The 24,286-nt window shown below is 43.0% G+C and overlaps 1 protein-coding gene across 4 annotated transcripts in view; it reads right to left on the bottom strand.

The window, feature by feature from the left end:
* The window catches only part of Slc22a23 (solute carrier family 22 member 23), a 188,265-nt gene that overhangs the window by 70,718 nt on the left and 93,261 nt on the right, over window positions 1-24,286 (bottom strand). Inside the window, exon 4 of one of the 4 annotated variants that reach the window (XM_035442912.1) lies at window positions 429-1,506. The exons of 2 other annotated variants lie outside the window; for them this stretch is intronic. In XM_035442912.1, the coding sequence (XP_035298803.1) occupies window positions 1,502-1,506 (5 nt within the window). In that variant the 3' untranslated portion in view covers window positions 429-1,501. Of the gene's footprint in view, window positions 1-428; window positions 1,507-10,076; window positions 10,330-24,286 lie in introns of those variants that run through there. One more of the 4 variants, XM_035442911.1, reaches the window with a different exon arrangement.

Genomic DNA, 24,286 nt, shown 5'->3' on the forward strand with positions numbered 1-24,286 from the left:
GTCACCTATATTAAGGGAGTCTAGTAGGTTTGGTCTTATGTAGGTTCCCCATTTGTTAGACCTGAATCAGTGATCTCTAGCTTGGGTCAGCTGATTCTGTGGGTTTCCCCATCATGGTCTTGACTCCTTTGTTCAAATATCGCTCCTCCCTCACTTCAGTACTCCAGGAGCTTGGTCCATTGGTTAGTTGTGATTTCTGCATCTGCTTCCATCGGTTTCTGGAAGAGGGTTCTAGCTTCTCTGGGATTATGGATTATAGGCTGGGTATCTTTTGCTTTATGTCTGGTATCCACTTATGAGTGAGTACATACTATATTTGTCTTTCTGGGTCTGGGTCACCTCACTCAGGATGTTTTTTTCTAGTTCCGTCCATTTGTCTGCGAATTGTAGGATGTCATTGTTTTTTACTGCTGTGTAGTACTCCATTGTGTAAATGTACCAGATTTTCTTTATCCATTCTTCAGTTGGGGGGCATCTAGGTTGCTTCCAAGATCTGCTATTACTAATAATGTTGCTATGAACATAGTTGAGCAAATGTCCTTGTGGTATGAATTTTCCTCCTTTGGGCACATGCCCAACAGTAGTAATGCAGGGTCTTGAGGTAGGTTGATGCCTAATTTTCTGAGAAATCACCATACTGATTTCCACAGTGGCTACACAAGTTGGCACTCCCACCAGCAATGGAGGAGTGTTCCCCTTTCTCCACATCCTGTCCAGCATAAGCTGTCATTGGTGTTTTTTTTGTTTTTTTTTTTTTTTTATCTGAGCCATTCTTATCAGTGTAAGATGGAATCTCAGAGTAGTTTTGATTTGAGCCTCCAGGTTCTTGATGACTGAGGCCACTCAAACGGAAGTGGTCAGTGCGTGCACAGCTGTCAGGATTGGATCATATGACAATGTCATAAGTCCATCCCTAATGTCTGCAAGACTAGTGAGAATAGCCCTGTCAGAGATGGCACTGACCTTCGCCCAGGGAAGGGGAAATCACCCTGAGGTTTGGCAGCCTTGCACTTCCTCATTTACCACTGTAAACTGAGTTGACCCTACACTTGGCCGGAGTGCCACTCTAACCGGCTTCTCCATCCTGGGCAGCCCTTCAGGGTGGGGCACAGGGTTTTATCTTGGAGCTGGACTTCCTATGCCTGAAGCACTTTGTTGTGACTGTTATGTCCTCTCCTCATGGGCTCACAAGTGAGGGTGGACTTGTTTGGCCCTCTGGTTTTGAAATCTGTCAAAAATGTCAAAAAAGCATGTCTGATCAGGTGCAAATCACTCTCAGGACTTTGAAGGCATATGCAGATAGATGCCTCGCTTCAGGAGCCCCTTGCAGAACCTATAAATAGATATCAGGTGCTATCTCCATTTCCAAGATGGGAAGTGGCGCCTGCAAAGGGAAGTTCATGGTCACTGTGATTTGCAGAGTACTTCTGCCAGAGGTGCCAGCTCCTGGACCCAGACTGGATAACACAGGCAGTCTGTAGGTGTAAGCAAGCCTAGTGACCTACCCTGAAAGGGAAAGTAGAAGAAAATGGTAAGACCAAAAGCGGCACCCGTGAGAAAGTCCACATGGCTGCAGTGCCTACATCACATTCCAGAGCCTCAAAACCCAGCGAAATTTCACTGTCATGGAAACTCCTACCATTGCTTTCGCCAAAGAAACATTCCTTTACCTTAAACAAGGTCAAAGGTATAAAGCTCGGAAAATCGGCTAATACTTATCTAGACCTTTTCTTCTCCTCTTCCTCCCTTTTGTAAAAGCATGTGACTTTTGTGACAGGAGAAAGATTGTTTTTCTTATCAACTAGCATAAGGAAGTCACTTCAAACACAGGAGGTACTCTTCCCCAGGCTTTCTACTCTATGAGTTAACACATGGGCCTTAACTTCTGAATTCTCTGGACTTGGCTTAAGTCTATCTAAGTAGCAAAAAGACACTTAAAGCATGCCATAACAAAAATTTTGGAAAGAATTCTTACAGTTACCAACATGAATGTTCTTATTCAGCATCCCATCTTGTCCCTTGGCTGGCTGGACACAATGAATAATGACTAATAACTACAAGCAGAAGGAAGCACATGACAAAGGCCTCCAGGGCACTCATTCCAAGTAGGCTATGTATAGCCTTATGTTGTGCAGATGGCAAGCTGACCAATCCAGTTTGCTGGTCTCTAGGGCAGCAATAAGAAAGGCTGGTGTGTGAGCCTTGTGTTCAGAAACACAAAGGAGTGACCAGACCCAGGGAAGGACATTATCAAGGAAATAGCATTTGAACTTAGCCCTAAGAGAAGGTCAGTACCGCATTGTCTTTCCAGAGGGTGGTGTGGGCAGGAAAGTGACATCTCAGCAGAAGCAAGGAAGGTCTATGCAGAGAGGCTCAGAGACCAGCTAGAGTCTTGGAAGCAAACCTAACCATTGGTGGGCTACAAATGGAAAACATTATAGAAAACAATGCAGTTGTTACTCAAAAATTAAACATAAAAAGAGAATTGTTATACAATCTAGAAATCCCATTTCTGAGTTTATATCCAGAAGATCTGAAGTTAGGACCTTGAAGGGAGTGGTCCCATGTTTACTGTGCTGCTCACAATAGCTGGCATGGAAACTCTACCATCGGTACTGGATGATCAGATATGCCAAACTGGGCAAAACCACACAGTGAAGTAGCATTTAGCTTAACAGGGAAAGAGATTATGCCACGTGGATGAACTTCTGGTACATTATACCCAGTGAGATACCACAGCTACAGAAGGCAAACAGAGTATGACTTTACTTATATAATTCCCCTGAAAATGTGCAGTTATAGAACTAGAGTGCAATGGTGGCTGCAGAGCTGGGGTCAGGGAAGAGGACCCACTGACCAGAGCACGAAGTCTGGTCAGGTGGGATGAATGAGCTCCACAGGTCTGCTGGGAATGCTTCATTAAAAGCAATGATACACTGCCAGTTATTTTACAAACTAGCCGAGGGGTGGATCGTACATTAAATGTTCTACTAACCATTAGAAAAAGTCTCCAATACAGTTGACTTCATTTAGTAATGAAACCCCAGACTAAGAGGAAGAAGGAAGTGAAAAAAGCTAGAGGCTGGCTGTCATGAGGCAGGGAGTTTCGTAGTGTCCTTGTGATGTGAACTTTTAGTTGGGTGGCACCACTGGAATCACCCTGCCTCGTGTTTCTACACTAGCTTCATGCCAGGTCATTCCTCAAATGTCTACCATGTTGCAGTCCTTTAGGACAGGGGGCCCCAGCTATCCTACTGCACAAAGGAGAACTCCTTTATGACTTAGTGCCATATAGAAACAGAGCCACACGAACCATTTCAACTGGGGAACCAGAAGCTGCTCTAAACTGCCAGAATGAGCACTTTTTTGTTGTGGTTGTTTTAGAAAAATCATTTGTCTTTATTCACTGGGTGTCCTCTGACCATCTCACATACTATGAGAGAATTAAACTATAGGTCATTTGCTTTTTGAGTTGCAGGAGAAAACCTGTGACCCTTTGAGTTCACACATTGAGAAATGGGAAGAGTCCATCATTTGCTTGATTTTTAGTGAAAACAACTTCAGTTGTTATGGCAACACTTTACCAAAAAGACAGCATTTGACAGGAATAATTGATAACAGTATCACCATGCGCCACATTTAAAATAAATCTAAAATTATTGTTTCTATTTGAATTGTGAAGATTGGATAGGAGTAAAAGCCATAGCTATACTGGGAAAAAATGTGAATGATCAAAACAGAGAATCCAGAAGGCAAATGTGTGAATATCAGGAAGACACTTGAAACAAAACAAACAAAACCATCAGTAGGAACATACTTATGAAAGCAAACAAGAACGTGTACCCATTAAGACATGGGGCTCTAGGGACTTATAGTTGTGACTCCTACACTCTCCATTTAACTGCTGTAAATAGTTTTCCTTACTTTGTTCTAGAATCACAGTTTACAAGATTTTTACATTCACCAGAACATCTCTTCAACTCTTACAAGAAAACAAAAGGAAAACCTCTGTATATACACTAGGACAGAGTACAAAACATGGATGCAGAATGAGCACTTTTAAAAAGAGCATCTTAACCATTTCTGAGTATACAGTTCAGTGGCTATTTAAAACTTTTAATTTGTTACTGTAAAATGTATGTATGTGAATGTGTGCGCACGCATGTATGTAAATATGTGTGCATGCATGTCACATGTATGCATTTTGGAGGTCAGAGGACAACTCCCAGGAGTCAGTTCTCTCTTTCCAGTTCTCTCATTATGTGGGTTCTGGGGATCGAACTCAGATTGCTAGTGAGATAGCTCAGCAGGTAAATTTCATGTTATAATTATTTTAGTAATAAAAATCATTATGCCCTTTATAGTCCTCTAAAAACACAAAATGAAAAATAAAAGTAGGTGGGATTTGCTCTTGGACGCTCAGGCCCCACCTGTACTCCCTCAGGAGTCCCACACATCTACGAGGGTCAGGTGAGCTCCATCTCTAGGACACAGAGGTGGAGCTGGCTGTACTACCATTCTCAAGGGTCATGTCTCTTTGTGGCTTAAAATAGGGGCCAGTGTCTTCCTGGTTGGATTTCAGGCCCTGGCTCATAGTGGAGGGAGGTCACTTCAGGAACTTGCCATATCTACTGTTAACCCTGACAGCCTTGCTCTGCACATCTCTGTCCTGTGTTCACTGTTCATTGAGAACCTATGTATTGTTCTGGCTACTTACGAGATGAAAGTTCATGAGACAGCCTGGACCCCAGACAAAGCAGAGATACACGCAGCCCCACCCAGGCAAGTGCACCCATAGAAACCTGTGCAGTCAGGTGACATGATCTGACAGGAGGGACCAGAGGGCTGAATCAGTGGGACCAGACATGCTTCATTCAAGCCAGTGCTTTTCAACTAAGGAAGCCACACGGGGACAAGCCACAAGACACATGCTCTGTCCTGTCCTTCTCGAAAACAGGGAAAACACACTTGAGGAAGAAGGCATAGGGACCAAAAACCTGGTCTTTTTGGAAGTCTGTGGATTCCTACATCACTTGTGTACTTTTTAAAGGGCTAGAGGAATTCCCACTGTGTTGATGATTATTCACACACAGTTTGTCCTCTCAAGATCTTTCTTCACCCAGGACTTGGCTGACTCAAACGGCATCACATAGCCAGGTAAGAACCAGCTGCCACAGGAAGGAAGTTAAAAGCTGGGAGAGGTCACACAGATAGGAGGCTGGGGAAGGCGGTGACCCTGTCTGCTACCAAGTCCATCTCCGAAACCATGAGCTTTGGAGCTGTATGCTAATATTAATACTTCCTTTCTCACTTCCACAGGGATGACAGGCTGGGGCAATGCCCAGAGAGCATGCCCTTATATCAACATCACCTTTCTCTGTTGAAAACAGACTCCAAAGCACAGGCTGCCAACAGCACACCCTGCATGATCCAAGAAGATACTTAATCATTTAGTTTCCCAGTACTCTGTTGAATCACACCAGGGGGGCCAGGAGAAACACAACCCTCTCAATAAGTCACAAAGGAGTCTGTGCAATGAATACTAGTACAGAGTGAATGGAAGCTGGCTCCCACACTAGCAATCAGGAATATGCTGGTCCAGGAGTTAGAGACACAGAAAACCCACACCTTACAATATCCTATTTGCTGAGCATACACTGTACCTAAAGACCACAGAACCTTGAGGCAAACATGGGAGCCATCCTGTGCATCTTTCTTGAAATGGGTGTGCTTATTAGTAAAGACTCTGTAGGGTCTTCTGGTGAAAAACAAACAAACAAACAAACCTGAGTTGGTCACCTTGCCATGCATTTACAAGTTAAACATTTTCATCTTACTATATACTTAAAACAACCAACAAATTAATATATATTTTAATCAGGAACTGAAACACCTCTGAGGAAACTCTTGGTAGATCCAAAGTGTTGTTAAGCAGGCAAGGGCTAGGATCTTTCTGGGCTCTCTGGTGGAGCTAGGCTTCATGGCATCAGGATAAGTAAGTGGGGTAGACTCCCATGCCACCTTTTATAAAAAGGCTATACAAAAATGGAACTTGGGTAGGCAGAGCCCTCCAACTATTTGTAAGGGCTGGCAGATAATAACTGGGCCAGCTTTTGTCATGGGCTTTCCTGTGAGAGAGAGAGAGAGAGAGAGAGAGAGAGAGAGAGAGAGAGAGAGAGAGAGAGAGAGAGTGTGTGTGTGTGTGTGTTTATGTATGTAATATTAAATGGGGGCAGTCAACTACACAACAGCCTTTCATTTTCAGATGCTCAAAGGCCAAGGAAGTGAGTTCTGATCCCCATGCATTCCTACTTGATTCTTTCAGCACAACACAGGGAACACAATCCTACCCCCCTATGAAGCTGGCAACCCCACTTGATCAGTGCCTACTGCAGGCAGCACAGGTAGCACAGTGCTTGAGGCTGTAACAGGTGCCATTCCTCATCCTGAGGATGTCTACCCAGGACTGTCCTCTATAACCCTGGAGCCTTCCTGTGGTCACTGACTGTAACTTCCAAAGAACATTAGAACACTCTGCCCTTGGCTGATATGAGATGTGGCATGCTTAGGCCATGCAGATTTATATTACCTTTGTATTTCCCTTCCTTCCTGAAGCCCTAGTGTATCCATCCTTACCTGGATATCCCATTAGGGTTGGGATATCCTTAAAGATAAGAGAGGATCGGGTGTCTTCCACATGGTTTGACAGCATAGACTTGTAACAGCCCCTGCAGGAATATACTTGTGTTCCCATTTCATATATGATGAAATTGGGCTTCAGGGAGGCAAGTCAAGTTGCCCATGTCATACAGCTAGTGGTAACAAAAGAAGGACACAAAATTTAATTCCTAGATGTAAATGCTAATGTCTGCTATGTTGAAGGGCTCCTGACTATGCACCGTCATTTCAGATCAGTCACATAAAGTGACTGATAAAGGAATTTGCTCCCTTCCATTTCCAAAGCACTGCTGACAGGGACTCAAATCTACATGATACCCACCCTACTTCTGTTTTTCATATACTGTGATTAAAAAAAAAAACAAAAACAAACAAACAAAAAAAACAGGCACCAAGTTCTATGAGGCTCTGACTAGGTGTCACACCAGGTCAAGACACATCTTTCTCAGTCTCCTTAAGAAATGTATAGCTCACTGAATTGTTGCCAGTAAACCAAGAAGAACCTGTGCTTGAGTGAGGTTAAGCTGATATCAAGGGTGGAAAGCCTTCTAGGTTGGGAAAATCACAAATGTGAACCTATTTCCTGTTCTATTGAACAACAGAGTTTTCTGAAAATAGATTTTCTTCGAACTCTTGGTTTTAATGACAAAAGACTCAATGACAGCCACATTTTGGCAAAGTTCTCCTGTCTTTGGCCCTTCAGGCTACATCTTCCACATGAACCCATCATTGGTGATAATGTAAGTCAGGCTCCTGGAAGGTCTTTGTCCCTCATACTCAATCACAGTTGCTTTTTGGCCACTCTTGGTACTTAACTTACTTTGTTGTTATCTGCAACTGGGTAATTTATAAGGAATAGTGTTGGGCCTAAAAAGGCTCGGATGTGAGGCCCACTTTAACCTCCTGAGCCTGGCTAGAGTTTGTCGCTAGAGTCACCTCCACGTGGGGGTGACTCAGCAAGGCCTGATGTAAGACTGCCCCCTGCCTAGCTACCTGCCAGCTTGGTGGAATATTATTGGCCCTTTCTCCTCATGTCACCCTACCCCATCCTAAGATTCCCATCCCCTACCTCAACCCTACATAAGTTCCTGCCTGTTGGAATAAAGCAGAGATTCTGCTTCCACAAGTCTCCCAACTCAGTGTGTACTCCCCCCTCCCATACACACAAGTAGAAAGTGTGGGGGGGAGGTCTGAGTCATGGGCACTCACCATCCCGCTCAGCCCTGGGAAGAGACAGGCTGAACCGGCCCTTCCCCAGCCCTACCTACCGGAGGACCTGGCAGAATAGAAGTTTATATGGCTTGTGATTCTGAAGGCTGGAAACAAAAACAGCACTGCCCCGGCATCTCCTCAGTACCAGGCAAGGCCTTTGGGCTCTTGGAAGTGGTGGAGGGCATCGCATGGAGACACAGAGCAAGGATGCCACTATGAGTCTCTTCTTATAAAGCCACTAGTGTCATCACGGGGACCCACTCTCATGACTTCATCTAATTCTGTCACTCCCCAAAGCCCCTGTCTACCAAACACTACTAATGTATGAATTTGGAGATTAGCTTTCTTACTGGAAGATCCTTTTCTGGGAGATACATTCAAACCATAGCCACCACAAAATTTCAAGCTGGGGGGGCTAAAGGTATAATTCTATAGTGCTATAAGCATGGGTACATAGGATGGCCATATTTTTTTCTCCCTGGGGAAGGACCCACAGTTTTTGTCAAATTCTGGAAGAGGTCTCTAACCCTTCCATTTCTGTCAAATTAGTCAAATTTCAAAATAAGTGGGTCAGATTAGAAACTGAAACAAGTCAAGAGTAGACAATTCAATTGTAATTTTCAGAGAAATAAAACCAAAAACTTCAATGCAGTAAGTTATACAAAAGGATTGCAATAGAATGGAGAGACACATTTCCCTTTCTATGGAAGGGATGGAGGGACAGAAATGGCGGGGGTCAGGAAAAGGGGGTGGGACTGGGCCAATGTAGGCAAAAGTGGAAGGCCAGCATGGCCCAGTTTATTTCCTAGATGAATGCTGTTGGGAAGGCGGGGCCCGGAAGTAGCTCGTATGTATGTATCTGCACACAAGCTCTACTTTTACTTAAACCCACAGGGATACATGTGGACAGGCCCAGCAGAACTGTCCTCCCACTGAGCCAGACCTGCAGAATCACCTGACCCACTCACGGTTGAGCTAATTAAAACTCAATGGTCTTTCCCAGTACTGGCTCTATTTTTAACTTAATTCTGTCACTAGAGTAGGAGGTTTATATTTTTTTTAAGAAAATATTTTTTCCTTCTTAATAGTCCATGAATAATTCAGCTTAGTAGATAATCCTCCAGCCCCCTTCAAGCATTTCCTCTAAAGACACATGGGGACATTCCCAGGCAGAGGCGCTGGGTAAAAACCATGCGAATTCTTTTGGGCCACTCTGTTGAGCCTCTAATTACATCTAGAGGGTCAAAACAGATGGTGACACAGAACTGTGGCTTTAGTATTTAATCACCAGCACCTCCTGGAACTTCTCTCCTACACTGTGCTCAAGGAAAGTGTTTTGCTGAAGTCCATGTATAAATGCTTATTAGTAATAACACTTAGATTCTCAGTAAGAAGCCATAGTTTTTTTTTTTTTTTTAGGGATCTGGTGTAGTCCACAATACATTTTAACCTGAGGAGGGTTGAAATGCTTCAAGGGGGTGGTGGAAATCCTACTACCATTTTCATATTAGATAAGATTTAAAGAGATTACTACATTTTATTTAGAGAGAGTTTGTATGTGGAGGTCAAAGGATAACATAAAAGAGTCTCTCGTACAATGCAGGTCCCAGGGATTGAACTCAGGTTGTCAAGCAAGTGCCTTTACTTGCTAAGCCATCTTGCTGGTCCTAGAAATGGTTTTAAACAAATCTTGAGAATGATTTTTCTTGTGAAAAATTTCTTTGGGGTTGGAGAGACGGCTTAGTGGTTAAGAGTATTGGATGCTCTTTCAGAGGACTTGGTTTCAATTCCCAGCACCCACATGACAGCTCACTGTCTGTATTCTCTGGGCCTGGAGAGATGGCTCAGCAGTTAAGTGCTGCTGCTCTTCCAGAAGTCCTGAGTTCAATTCCCAGCACTCACAGGGTGGCTTAAACCCATGTATAACTGTAGTCCCATGACATCTAATTCCCTCTTCTGGTGTGCAGATGTACATGCAGACAAAACACTCATACACATAAAACACATAGATAAATAAATCTTTAAAAAAAGAAAAATTCCCTTATACAACATACATACCTTATTCCAATCCCAGCAGCACCCTCCCTCCCTCCCTCCCTCTCCTCTTCCTCCCTCCTCCTCTCCCTCTTTCTTTCTTTCTCTCTCTTCCTCTTCCCCAGGGCAGTGCTGGGAGTAGGACCCAGGGCTTTGCCCAGGCTAGGTAAGCACTCTGTAAACGAGCCCATCCCCTGCCCCTGTTTTACTTTTTACTTTGAGACAGAGTCTTGTCAAGTTTCCCAGGTTGGTCTTGAACTTGTGACCCTCCTTGTTTCAGTCTCTCCAAGTGCTGGAATCACAGGGCAACACTTCTATTCTTTAAAGGCTCCAGGTGGAAATACTGTTTTTCGTTACACTTATTTTTCCATTGATTCTTGTGAAACTAAAGGTAGCTAGCCATACCTAAGAAGGCAAAACCAAAAAACTTTTAAAAATTATGCTGTCTTGGGAAATAACTTAAAAAGAAATCATTTGGTGATAAAATGAAAATGCTCAAAATGAGTTTTGGAGATCTCTGATCCTGGACTTGGAAGAAATGTGAGTCTCACTTTCTAACTTTGTATGAAGTTTCTTCCCTATGGGGATCCTGAAGCTCTAGGCAGAATCTCCAGACACTGAGGAAGAGCAGGCCCTTAGTCATGGCTGGCTGGCCTCATCCACGGCTGCCCAGCTATATGTGCACACACACAAAGCCAGGCAAGGCACCCACCAGAGCCTGAAGAGCAGCTCCTTCCTGCCCAAAGTCTGCTGGCTCAAGCTCACCTCAACACCTCTCACTTGACCATGGCTGCCTTTACCCAAGGCTAACTCCACCTCCAGGTTGAATAAGCCTTCACCATGACCTTGAACACACTTATGCTTATCTGCCTTGAAAACATTTAAGGCAGAGAAAATGTCAACTGTACGTTAATTTCAATAGCCTGATGGGTCTCTGGAAACCAGCAGGACTTTCAAAGCTATCATGGGCTCACTTCTTTGAATATGTGCTGGGCCCCCTGCTATCTGTGTGTGGTCCTGTGTGCTCATCAGTCCTTCCAAGATAAGCAGGAACTATGAAGTGTTCAGTTTCCGGAAAATATCTCCCACCGGAGAATCTTTTGCCCACTAAGCCATTCCAGGGGATATGACCTTACTCTTTACAGTGACTTTATTTTATTTGCTCCTTGACAGATACTGCAATCCAAATATGAACTTGTTTGGAAGAGTGTTTTGGAGAGTCAGTTTCTTCTCCTTTAACCTATGAGCAGTTAATGTTTATCTGGTATCATGGTAACCATTATGAGTTGAGATTTACTTTTTGGACTTAGAAACGACGGCAGAAATTCAATTTAGCAATCACTCATTTGAGTACCCATAAAGTGTAAAAGGGAAAAAGACAAACGGGAAGGCCTCTTGCCTCAGAAGGACACAAGTCACAGTGCTGAGCACTAAGTGGGGAATTGGCAAGCTTTTCCTGAAATAGCCAAACAGCAAATATTTTAAGTGTGCTGGGCCACATGGTTTCTTAGTGGCCACTCAGCTCTATTGCTGCAGAGTAAAAGACACCACTGGCTACTGGCAAACAAATGGGTGGAGCAGGGTTCAACTTTATTGCTGCACATGTATTTAAACTTAATTTGTTTTTATGGGTTGCAAAACATTAATTTCTCATGTTTTCTCAATTATTTAAAAATGTAAAAACGTTGTATATTTTATGGCATTCTTGGCTAGCCTCGAGCATCTTCCTGAAAACAACACAGACAATGGCAAGAACCAAACTTCCTGCTGGGCATTGGTACAAAGTGCTTTTGTACTTTATATTTTACCAGAAACCACTGATTTTGAGGTGCCCACTATTAAATGGACCACCAAGAAAGACAAGGCTGTGTGCAGTCCATTTTTAGGACAGCATCAACTTTAAGATAGTACTTCATTCACAAACGCTACCAGGAGACAAGGTGAGCAGGTACATCTTTGAGTCCATATTATATGGCATCCTCTTTCATCCCACAATCATCTCGGTAGAGAGATAAGACCATCCTTCCCTACTCACATGAGCTTTCTCCTGAGTCAGTATGGACCTGTATCCTATACCAGGAGAGGCAGGCACAGCCTTCTGGGACCTCCAGGTGGGAATGCACTTGCAATGTGGAGTACCAATGCTAAGACAAGCTCAAATCCAAGCCTGCAGCTTCTTCTTGACAGTTGCCCCGTGAGAGCAGGTGACTGGAGCAGTGGCTTGTACAGAGCAGAGGAGAGTGAGGCTAGGAGATCTCTATCTCCTGAGCTTCAATTTCTGTAGAAAGGAACAACATGGGCTGTGGAGTTCAAATACCTAAGACCACCCAGGAGGTAGGGTACAGACAGTGTGGTCAGGGAGCCAAACTTCCCCTTGCACTTTCTACACTAGGCCCAGGTAGCTCAGGAAAGCTCCCTGATGCTTGCACAGCTAAGCCTCAGTACTTGTCACAGGAAGTAAAAGCTAGGGCACAGTATGAGGCATCTGGAGTACAGGGAGAATGAGCAGAGGACACTCAATTCCTCCATGGCTTGCTCTCACACAGATTTCTTTCAAATCTTTCTTGCCTCTCGTTATTACGTCACCCCTGACTGATAAAGCACTTAAAATCTGTTAAGTTAGAGAAAGCTTTTCTCCTCTTATTGTAAGACACAGAATACAGGAGAATGACACTGGCCAAAGTTGCTCACCCTAAGTAGGTCTGAGTGCAGGGTCAGCCCTTGGGGGTCTCAGGCAGGGTTCTCTGACCCCTGGTTGACAAGGAGAGCTGGCTATGTCCAAACTATCTACATAAGCAATATGTACAGTGATAAGTACCTATGTTCCTTCTGGCCAACTCAAGTTTGGGTACATGTCTGGCAGAGGACACCTATGTGACTAGTCTCCAGTGAGCTTCCTCAGTAGATAATACTCAACACATGCAGTCATAGGTCCATGCTGGAGCAATTTAAGGTAACATGTGACATCACGGGGGGAACACTTTGTGAGTGTGCACCTGGTGTGCCTGCACTTTGCTCCATCAGCTGCTCTCATCCTTTGCTGACTCTGCTGTGTGTCCTTTCACTGGAATAAATCATCAGCAAGGGTGGTAAGGTCATCTGATGACTTGTGAAGCCTCCTAGTGAGATATCTGATGGAGGATGGTCTTACAGTCCCTTGACACAGCCATCTAGAGCCAACTCACTTACAATACCGTCCTTCTTAAATGTGTGTGATATAGGAAGGCCTGCGGGAGAAGAGCAGACTATTTTCTATACTGCTGGTGTTTGGATGTTGAATATCTCCCAAAGATGCATACGCTAAAGGTTTGGTTCCTATTGGAAGTTTTCCATGGACATCTAGCATGTAGAGCTACATGGGTGGTCTTTAGGCTATTGTGGGCTTATCCTTGAAGGGGTTTCTGAGACTGCAGCTCCTTCCTCTTCCTGATTACTTCCCAGCAGAGCAGTTCTGTTCCACCATGTGCTCCAACCATGATGTGCTGCCTTGCCACAGACCTACAGATGTGATGTCACATGGTAAAGGACTGGAATCCTTAAAGCTTCAGGTCCCAAATCCTCTTCTCTCCTTATAAGGTATTTATATCTGTGGTTTTACTGCAGTGTCCGAAAGCTAACAAATCCATATGCTGAGCCTGAATGAAAAGGGAGCAGAAGCCAGGTAGCAGGTTGTTTTTTATTCAAATCTTGACTAAATGATCAGGGGGATAGTAACATCCTGATCCATTAAGGCAAGTTCTGGATATTCAGAAAGGCAAATAGGCACTCCACGTAGCAGGACCAACACAAACAAAATGTTGAAGCTGACCTCCTTATGAATGGTTTTCCTTATTCATCCATCTGACATCTGACTTTTAGTAACTGTGCTAGACTTTAATTTGTGTGGTTAGGTTTAAGCCTGGTACATGCTTGGGTCTCCTCCGTGTCACCACTCTTTATACATGATAAGTGATCAGATGGTGAATGGATAGGAAGCATTCAAGACTGAAGTCAGCATGATCTAGAAGATGACAGGCTCTAGGAAACACATGGACATTGAAAGGGACCTCAAAGGGAAATTCCAGATGGTCAGAAGGGAAACTGGCATCCCATTTGGCAATAACAACATTGGAGTATTGGAGTCAGTGATGAACGGGAAGGGTTGAGGGGACCCAAAAGTAAGTTGCATGAAATGAAGAATGTACTTTGGGGGCATCAAAAACAATGATCCTCAAGGGAAGGACAAAGCAATAAATGCAATGGAAAAATAGTGAGGAAGGAGGTCATGATGAAAGTGATGGCAAAAGAGGGTTGTATTAGTCACTTCTCTATTGCTGTGATAAAACACTATGACCAAGGCAACTTACAGGAGAAAGAGTTCATTTGGACTTACAGACTTCATTTGGGCTTATAGTTCTGGAGAATTAGAATCCAATTAGAGCCTATCTAAACAGTACCACCAATGGGGGAGCAAGTGTTGAAGCGTTTGAGTTTAAGGAAGATATTCTCATGCAAACCAGCACAAGGAGAGATGAAAGGATTTGATGAGCCGAGGCACAGAGCTCAGAAGCACAGGTGCTCCAGCATGACCATCAAGGTATACAGGTCAGTCAACAGTGGAGGTAATTCCAGTGCTAGATCTGAGGCTAAAACAGGACAGACCATAGACAGGGGCCTGAGGCATTCTTTCCTGCTTTATCTTATTGGGAGTCTACTAGATTCAGGTTAGACTTAAAGGTGGTCGCTGTGGCTTTTAAGAGCCATTTCTAAGTGGTAGGAGCTTTAAAGATGGTAAAAGAATGAATGCAAAAAACACATAACAAACAATCATGATGATGGGATAACGCTGTCATGAAAAAAAATTAAACACATTGTATCATACAAAAAAAAAATAATGCACAAGGGATCCCAATCATCGTATAGCGACAAGAAGTGAGACTGTGAATAAAAATAAGAAGGTGCAGAAAAAGGAAAGGAAAAAGAAAAGGAAATCAAGAAGAAAAAAAAATAAGCTTCAGAGAAAAACCAATCAGTTGATACCCGGTTTATCTGCTTCTATTCATCGTTTAACATTTTCAGTACTCCTCGCTTCAAAACAAACCACCTCCCCCTGTCAAAATATTGCTCATAAAACTGCTGCTTGAGTGTGATGAAGTCTCATGATTATATCTGAGCTCATTCTGTGTTTTGAAATGGAATACCATCTACTGACCCTCAGGAAGCTAATTGCTTTTTAATATATTCAGCAGCACAGCTAGGCATCCAGCTAAGCCATTCCCTTACTATGCTGGCAGGGTACTATAGTGAGCTTATGCCAGAATCAATATTGGCCAGTGGGCTAGTGCCCAGGCTATCACTGTGGGCAGAGATTTCAGTTCTGGGGAGAAATAGCACAATCTATTTTCAGCAGATATAATTTACTGCTTTGTGTACTGTCTTCCTCTCTCTCTAGGGAGAGAATGTAAAACCTATAATGTATAGATCCATATTGAACATATGAGACTGGTACTAAATATTACTGGGTAAGCAATTCTGCAATTGGCTTCTTTCCAGTTAATTATTTGGATACATATACTAGGTTTACTTTTGGCAAAGACCAATTTCTTGTTTAATGGGGTAGAGAGAAGGGATACAGATACAAACACCCATCAACTGTCTCTATTCCCATTAAAATACTCCCCATAGAGAAAATCACATGACTATTCTATTTACTTGAACTTGTCTTTTAAGAAGATGGCAAACTAGGAATTTTAATAGTAGAAATAAATTCATTTAGTGCTATGGGTACTTCAATTCCATTTGCAGCTGGCATTGGGAAGCTTCTTCCAGACTTCATCTTTGAATATGTTACCAGCATATACACGTCCTTGGGAATGCACATTGCTTTGGGGTAGTGAAGTTCCTACAGATTTTATTAAACAAGTGTATCAGTAAGTGCATACCAGTAGATACTAATGCTAGCTTCAGAATATATATGTTCATCATGCTATCATTTGAGAGGAGAGCCATAAATAGGGAATCAGGGCAAAGACTAGATACTCAGGCACCTCTTAACTGTACCGAGTGGAGCGATTCATCTGGCTACCCCTGAGGCCTTGGTCAGTCAGGGTCGGGGCTAAACCAAGAACTAAGTGATCATTCCAGGATGAACCTCTTTAGCCTTCATTTCCAAGTCTAGCTACAGTTATTCCCAGCACCTCATCTCACTTTGTATTTCCCTCACCCCTCTCTTCACACCACCTACCTCCTGGTTCTTCTCCTTCCACCACCTCCACTGTGAGCCCTCCAAGGGGAAGGTTCTTCTCCCTCTCAAAGCTTGTACATTTTCCCTTCGAGGTTTCCAAGGGCTCCCAGCCACCTTTTCCCAGCCTTAACCCATTCACCTAGCTTATAAAGAATTTGGGGCTGGCTAAATATGGTCAGAGACTTGAGGCCCAGTTCATTGCATTTGATCATTGTAACAACAAAACAAAACAAAAACCCCATAAACCATTTATTTTGTTGAATAGCTGTAAGAAGGCAAAGGGTGACTGTCCTGGAGAAGGAGCTGGGCCCTCACTTGAGGGAAGGGGATTGGGGGAAAAGATATGTTAAGAAGGCTGCCTGAGCTGACCCAAAGAGAGCTGATAAAATTTGGCCATGGACACTGTGGATGGAGGAAGAAAGGCATTGTAGATGGAGGGGAGATGGAGATGAAACCATGGAGGTTCATGAGTGGAAAATACAGCACTGGGGCAGGTGGGGAGCCACCAACCTCCCGCTTCCTCCAGGACTCTGACTACCAGCCTTGATGTTCCCTTGTGGTGCCTGAGAAAGTGATGAGGTATCATGTCACTTCCTCTCTTCCCATTTTATTTGGGTCAGCAACAGAAATGTGAACTCTCATAGCATCTATCATGGCTTTAGTATTGTTACCTTCAATGCATAGGACCCAGAGTGTAAAACTAGTTAAAGTCCTGTGCTGAGGGGACGCTGTAGAAAGACACACAATGAAAAGCAAGGCTGGAAAAGGAGAGCCTGTTGAGAACTAAGCAAAATTCAGTGAGGCAAACACATCAGACCAGAGAAAGACATATCAAACCTCAGATGCAGTCTGCCTCTTTCAGATAACGGGTGCCCTCACTACCACCTGTAAGCCACAGCAACGCTATCAAGACACGGAGGCTTCACCTGAGGATGCCAGCATTACATGGTCTCCGTGAGTGGCTTCTCCATGGAACAGGTCATGCACCGGGAGTCCCAAGTGTCTGACAGGCTGAGCAACATCATTATGGAGTCTGTTTCCCTGGAAACCAGCAGCAATAGCACATACCTAAGACACTTGTGACTAATCCCTCTGTGCTCTTGCCTCCTCCTCTAACATTTACTGTGGTGACCAACAGTCCTGGCGACTTTGTGCTCGATGCTCCACTGATCTCCAACCCTTTGTGCTCTGAGTTCTGAAGTCAACATGGCCAAAAGTCCATCAAGCCTGTTGGGGGACTTAAAGGTTCTCTTAGACATGAAAGGCTGAAAAAGACAGGAAAGTCTCAGCCTGCTGTCAGCATCCACTCTTCTAAGACCTGAGCGGCATTTCAAAACCTTTTTTTTTTTTTTTTTTTTTTTTTTTCCGAGAACGATCTGTTGCTGCTACCACTATAATTTCCCGAACAATAGGGTCCCTTTCCTGATTTGCTCCCTGGATGCCACAGCTTCACTGCCCTCCCCCACTATCTGCAGGCCCCATTACACTGGTACTCAGAAGGCCTGCACCCTGACCCCTGTTCAGATAACATCTGTCCAGCTACAGGGACATCTCCACCTCTTCACATGTAAAAGGTGAGCAGCAGCAGGAAATAGACTGAGACCTGGGCTTTCAGCCATAGCTCAGGCAGAACCTGACTTACAGGACGGCTTGGCTCAGCTGGCCTTGCTGCCAGCCTCCCTGCCCACCCGCCTTGTTTTCAGCCCTGTGTAAACCCAACGCCCTTAATTAGCTCTCTAGGGACCCACTCCTATCCCTGGCTTGCCTCGGAGAGAAGTGCTATTCTCTGATGTTGAGTGTAGTCCAAAGCAGCAATTCTAAAACGTACTTCTTCTCCAATGAAGAGGTTAACCCTGTTCCCCCAAATGCTCTTTTGGTTTGGCAAAGCCTGTTAAATAAAACCCTGCTAGGTTGAGGGAAAGCACCACCTTTTTAATGGAAATCTATAAGCTGAAAGAGAACCAAATGTTCCCCAGAAAGCTGAGTGTGTGTCTCCCCGTCAAGGATGAAGCTCCTAGCCTATGCTGTGGACCATCACAGAACTAAAGACACCATATATTATGTTCCAAAGGCAGGACAAGTGTACAGGGTGGGGGACTGGGTAAAAGAGAAAGGTGAATAAATGCGCGGGGATGGGAGTCCTGCCATCTTTCCATGCACACCCCCACACTGAAACTCTTCCACTAATTCTATCCTTTAGATCAGCTTGAATGCTTGCTGAAAGCCTAAACCTGTGCAGTATGTGCTTAAGTGGAAACTTGTGCAATTCAAACTGGAGTCCCGAAGCTGGGGTGGCTCAGATTACTAATGAGGATGCTACTAGCTTTCCTGTCTGCAGTGGATACTTCAAAAGTTCCTGTACCTCATTCATGAGATAATCAAAGATGTTCAGACACTTCCCCAGGATCTAAGACCTCATGACAGGGTGGATATAATTGTCTAGGGAGGGAGCAAAGGAGGGAGGGAGGGAGAGGAGAAGACAGATTGGAAGGAGCAGAGGGGCAGAGGGAGAGGGAATACTGAGTTTTAAGCCAACACAGGGCTTGATGGCTGGACAGTGATTGTGACTCTACATAGGTGAGCAAATCGCCTAACTCAAGTTCAGCACATTTTGGAAATTATAGATAGAAACTCAAAGGAATCTGTGTAGACAAATAGAAATGACATTCTCAAATACAGTATACCACAAGGCTATCCTGTCATAGCTGCCAGAGCTACAAAGGTAATGCATAGACATTTCTATAGAGAACTATTTCATATCACAAGAGGAAAGAATTGCTCAGAGATCTCCTGGAGCTGAAGGGACAGGGAAGGGCACATGAGACCCCGGGTTCAACCCCTAGCACTAAAAATAAAGCAGTGGCAGCAACATGAGAATATTGCAAGGAATAACTAATTTGCATACAGACATTCATTGTATTTACATTCATTTCAGTTCCCTAACAAGGACATGACAAGTGAACCAAAGATATTTTTTGACACTGTGATGAAATTAGTCTTTTGACAGATTGATTTCATAACTGATTTTTGATAGACTATTAAGTCTATGTACAGAAGAGTCAAAGAAACAAGACCCTGTTTTTGGAATTTACATAATTTCTACAGTACATATATTTCTAAAATACACCCAAGCCAACACTAACATTCTTTCATGCTAATCCTTACTCATGTCAAGTCAAAAAAAGAACTCTGAGGGCCTGTGTATCAGTCAGGTTGTACCACATTACAGTGACAAATAACTCTTTTACAGACCTTGGGTTTGAAACAGCAAAAGTATGTTTAATGCTACATGCCCACTGAAGACAGTGGCAGCTCTGTTCATCATTATCACTTGAGAATGGAGGTCACAGAATAACCTTTATCCTGAGTGTTGCTGGCTGGCATGCAAGAGGCCTAGGGGTAATTAAATACTCCAGGACAGAATGGACAGATCACTTCCACTTCCAGCTATACCTGTCACATGGGCCTGTCTAACCTTCAGGGAAATACTGGCAAGTGACACTAACAATTTTCATGCTTTGTCACCTAACATTTTAAAGTTTCTTTGAATAAGTACCATATATGATAGCATCGATATCCTTTCCTACTAGCCTTATGTCCTTGAGGAAATAGCTGAGAACTGTCTATGCCCTTCATCTGAGCCCTATACTGAGCACAGGGTCTAACTCGAGTCCTATGCCACAGTCATCTCTGCCAGGCACTGAGGTACAGCATCCACTCAGTCTAGACAGCATCACTGTGGGAGATGAGAGATGCTGTTTAGTGAGGTCTTTCTGTCGACCATCCACAGTGCTTGTATCACAGTAGCAGCCCGGTACTCTTCTATTTTATACTCCAATCTTTTCAAGACTTTTTACTAGAACAACTTATGTTCATATTTGCCATAGGTTAGACATGACCATACAAGACAGCTGGGCAAAGCCAAGTAGCCTCAGTCAGGGTTTCTGAAGTATTCCTCAAGAAAATATAAAAATAACAATACCCAGCTAAAATGTCAGTACTAACACTATGATTAACTGTATTGGAATAAAGACAATGTATCAATCAGTCATATGCCATGTGTTCTAAAGCTGTCACCATATAGAGTCCTGGTGAATGGTGCTGCCTTCTGTGAGGGCATATTCACTGTCGTCAAGGAAAAGGAAATTGTACAGCTTTCCTCATCAGGCTTCCCTGAGGACAGGAGGAAGAAGGCACTAGAACAATGTGTGCTGGTGTTTAGTAAGTGCTAGCATTTGCGGTTCCTATTCTTTTTCTTATCTTCATCACAAAGCCCCTGCACCCACACTTCTTTTACTTAACTGTATCCCACTGAGCAAGTCACGTCCCTCACAATAACACCATGAGACAGACATCGATAACTGCATTTAAACTGGAACACCATAACTGGCCCAGATTCCAATCTGTCCACCATCTGCCCAGGCTGGGCTTTTTCCCGGTAATGTTCTCCTTTGTTTGCTCCATGCTACAAACATAAGAAGGCATTTAACACAAGGAAGTCATTCAGGAAAGATCGTTCCTCGGCTTCTACCTGGAACTCTTCAAGGATACTGTTCTGCTTCTTTCAGTTTGACAATCACTTTTTTCTTGAAGGAATATGTTTGACAGAGTGACAGAGCTGAGCCACCAACTCTCAAGTCCTGGGACCGACAGCCACCAGGTGTTGGAGATGAAGCAGCAAAAGCAGGGTTGGGGTGGAAGAGAGAGAATAGAATATCTGAACTCTGTCCCATCCTGAAAGCCAATGCAATGGTAGCATTTTTATTTAAGGCTCAGGAATGTAGTCCATCTGTAGAACACGTTGACCTTTAAGATGAACTTTGGCTCCAGCCTGAAATTTGCTTCCTACCTCATTTCCTGCCTTATGGCTTTGTGAGATATCACAAGACCAGCTCTGTCATGCTTCTGCGTATGAGGCTAGGCCAGTCTTCTTAAACTCTGAACAAGGTTTCCTCTCTCTTAGTCAGCAGAACTGTCCCTTCTTCCAACTCTGTTAGCTATTTGGGGCAAGAGGCCTTAGAAAAACTATAGGGTGTGACCAAATTTGACCGACTTCCTGGCTTTGTAAATAAAGTTTTATTGGAACAACCATGTTTTAAATATATCATCCATCATGGCTTTCCTGCTACCTTGGCAGATTTCTGTAGTTTTGACACAAACATATGGCTCATGAGGCCTAGGGAATTTACCATCTGGCTTAATGGAATGGAAGTGCCACCTGGGTCTAGAGTGTTACAGTGATGAAAGGTACAGGAGGGAAAGAGCTTTGCTGGGTAAGAATGGCATAGCTGCTACTTGTGATGGAATGTGGAAAGCTCCTAGGAAGAGCCTCAGCTCAGAGGGCACACACCGCACGTCATAAATACTTTTGTACTTTCCCTATCAAAATATTCTCCTGCATGACAACAGCGAGATAAAAATCAGTATTTACTCTTTTAGAATTTAAAATTGTGGGTCAGGGTTAAAATGTGAGTATAATGGCAGGATAAGGACCATATAAGAAGTAGAGATACAGAACAAAGCAATTACAGAACAAATCATGGTGGTGCATTCAGACATCAGTGAAACAAATTAATTATAGCTATGAAGAGCAACAGAGATGGCACCTCAGGAGCAGGGCAATGTGAAAATATGCACAGGGGACACATACAACACGATGTGATTTGCTAACAGTTCAAAACATACAAGCTAAATGGTGTGCTATTTGTGAATACACCATTTCGATCTGGGTAGTCTTCAAGTCCGGTGTTGGAAGCTTAGCTGTCAATCCACTGTGCTACTGAGCGGTGGAGGTAAAACTGTTTGGATCCCTTTGGCAGTGGGCATGCCAGATAGTTACATTACGATCCATAACAGTAGCAAAAATACTGTTACTGAAGTAGCATGAAATAATTCTATAGTTGGGGGGTCACCACAACATGAAGAAATGTATTAAAGGGTCACAGCACTAAGAAGGCTGAGAACACTGTTCTAATGGGAAAAAGCTAGTTCACTGGGGACATGTCCTTAAGAAAATATTGGCCCCTTCCTTTCTCTTTGCTTTGGGGCTGCTGTGAAGTGAGCAGGTGACCTCTGTCCCATATTCCCACCATAAGGTCCTGCCACACAACAGGACTAATGCAAAAGCAACAGGGCAAAATGACCATGGACTGAAATCTCTGAAAATATGAGCAAGAAAAAATAAACCTCTTTTCCTTTTTATTTGTTTTATTGGTTTTTTGGTTGTTGTTTATTTGGATATTGCTTGTTTGTTTTGTTTTTGAAACAGGGTCTTTTCTATGTGGCTGGAACTTATTGTGTAGACCACTGTAGCCTTGAACTCACAGAGATCCAGATGCCTCTGTCTTTCAACTACTGGGATTCCTGGCTTTAAACCTTTCTTTCTTTCTTTCTTCCTTCCTTCCTTCCCTTCTTTCTTTCTTTCGTTCTTTCTTTCTTTTTTCGATTATCTTTGACATTATGTCACAGCAATGGAAAACGTACAGAGAATACTAGTACAAGAGAAAAACATTACAAAGAAATGCAATGCATGCACTAAGGAAAATTCAACCTCCTCGATGCTCCTGGAGTGTAGGGTCACACAGGGAATGCCAAAGGTACCTTGTAATAAGATCTGGTGCCCTGCCCCCAACCAGCAAGAAGCAATTTGAAATGAACGACACCCAAATTCTCAAATAGTGTTTATAAATTTTTCCTTTCATTTAAATGGGGTTGGTTATGAATGGTTAATGATAACAACCTATCTCTTTTAAAGGTAAAATGGAGAATATGGTATAGAAATGAATACTTTGTCTTGGAATGGATTTTCATTTACTGATACAAATTTAACACCAATTTTGTTATATGTATATTTCTCCTCTTGTTTAGGTATTGTGTTTACACAGCTCTTTTAAAAATGTAATGTATAATTAAGTACAGATTATAGATAGTTACCTATAATAGTCAAAACTTATAGTTAAGTTAGTTAGGTTCTCTAGATAAACAGAGATATATTTGAGATGGATTGTCTTCAAACCTTTCAAAGACCTACAGAATATGGCATTTAAAATGGCTTAGGGTTTTTCTTGACAATGAGACAATATTCCTGACAATACCAACTGTGTCAGAAGGGAAGAAGGACATCAAAGAACTCATTATGGAGTTTGCTTCCAATATGGCAAGCAAGACCAGCCATTTAGGCAAGGAGCTGCTCTTGTCTGGGCTGTTTGACTTTATGCTGTATAAAATGGACACACAGGACCCACAGGAAAGAGACTGCTGAAACAAGATGGACATTGCTACAGGGTTTCTACTTTGCTGAGGAGTCTGCCAGACACACTATGGCCTATGGGCTGAGATGGAACATTACAGAAGAACTTCAAGTGACTGACCAGGTGACGAGTTGTCCCTGCCAATTCTAGAGTTTACATATTATCCTTCTGTGGTCTTTGATGGAGTTGAAGACAGATAGTTAATAGTTCTGGTTTTCGTTAGTTGTGATAAAAGATAAGTTACATATAAGACTTTAGACTCACAAAGATAGGATAGATGATAGAATATTTTCTTTAAATCTTGCTAAATGTTAATGGGCTAAATATTATAACTATAGTTCTTACTTGATAACTGTTTTGTTATATATAATTTGACTATGTTAAAATTAAAAACTTTCTTTTTATTTAGACAGAAAAGAGTAGATGATGGGGGAAGGCTTTTGTATATATGTTTCTCTTATTGGTTGATGAATACAATACTGTTGGCCAATAGGGAAGCAAGATAGGTGGGACTAGGAAACAAGGAGAATTCTGGGAAGTGTAGCAAGGAGTCACCATGTGATCCCGGGAGGAGAGGACGCATGAGTCTGACGTTCTTGGTAAGATAAGACCTTGTAGAAATACATAGATTAGTAGTTATGGGTTAATCCTTAAGACAGAACAGCCAATAAGAAATCCTAGTCACTGACCAACAGTTTATAATTTATACAGTGTTTTGTGTGTTATTTGGGGGCTGAAGCAGCTATGGGACCCAGGCAGGAATCCCATAATAGTACCATAGTTGGGTAGAGACAAGTGTGTATGGTGTCCCAGTCCTTTACATCTCACACAAATCTTACTAATAGTTTACATCAACCTAATATTAAATAAAAACCAGACATTATGGGCT

This window comes from Cricetulus griseus, chromosome 3 (assembly GCF_003668045.3).
Source record: "Cricetulus griseus strain 17A/GY chromosome 3, alternate assembly CriGri-PICRH-1.0, whole genome shotgun sequence".
Classification (NCBI taxonomy): Eukaryota; Metazoa; Chordata; class Mammalia; order Rodentia; family Cricetidae; genus Cricetulus; species Cricetulus griseus.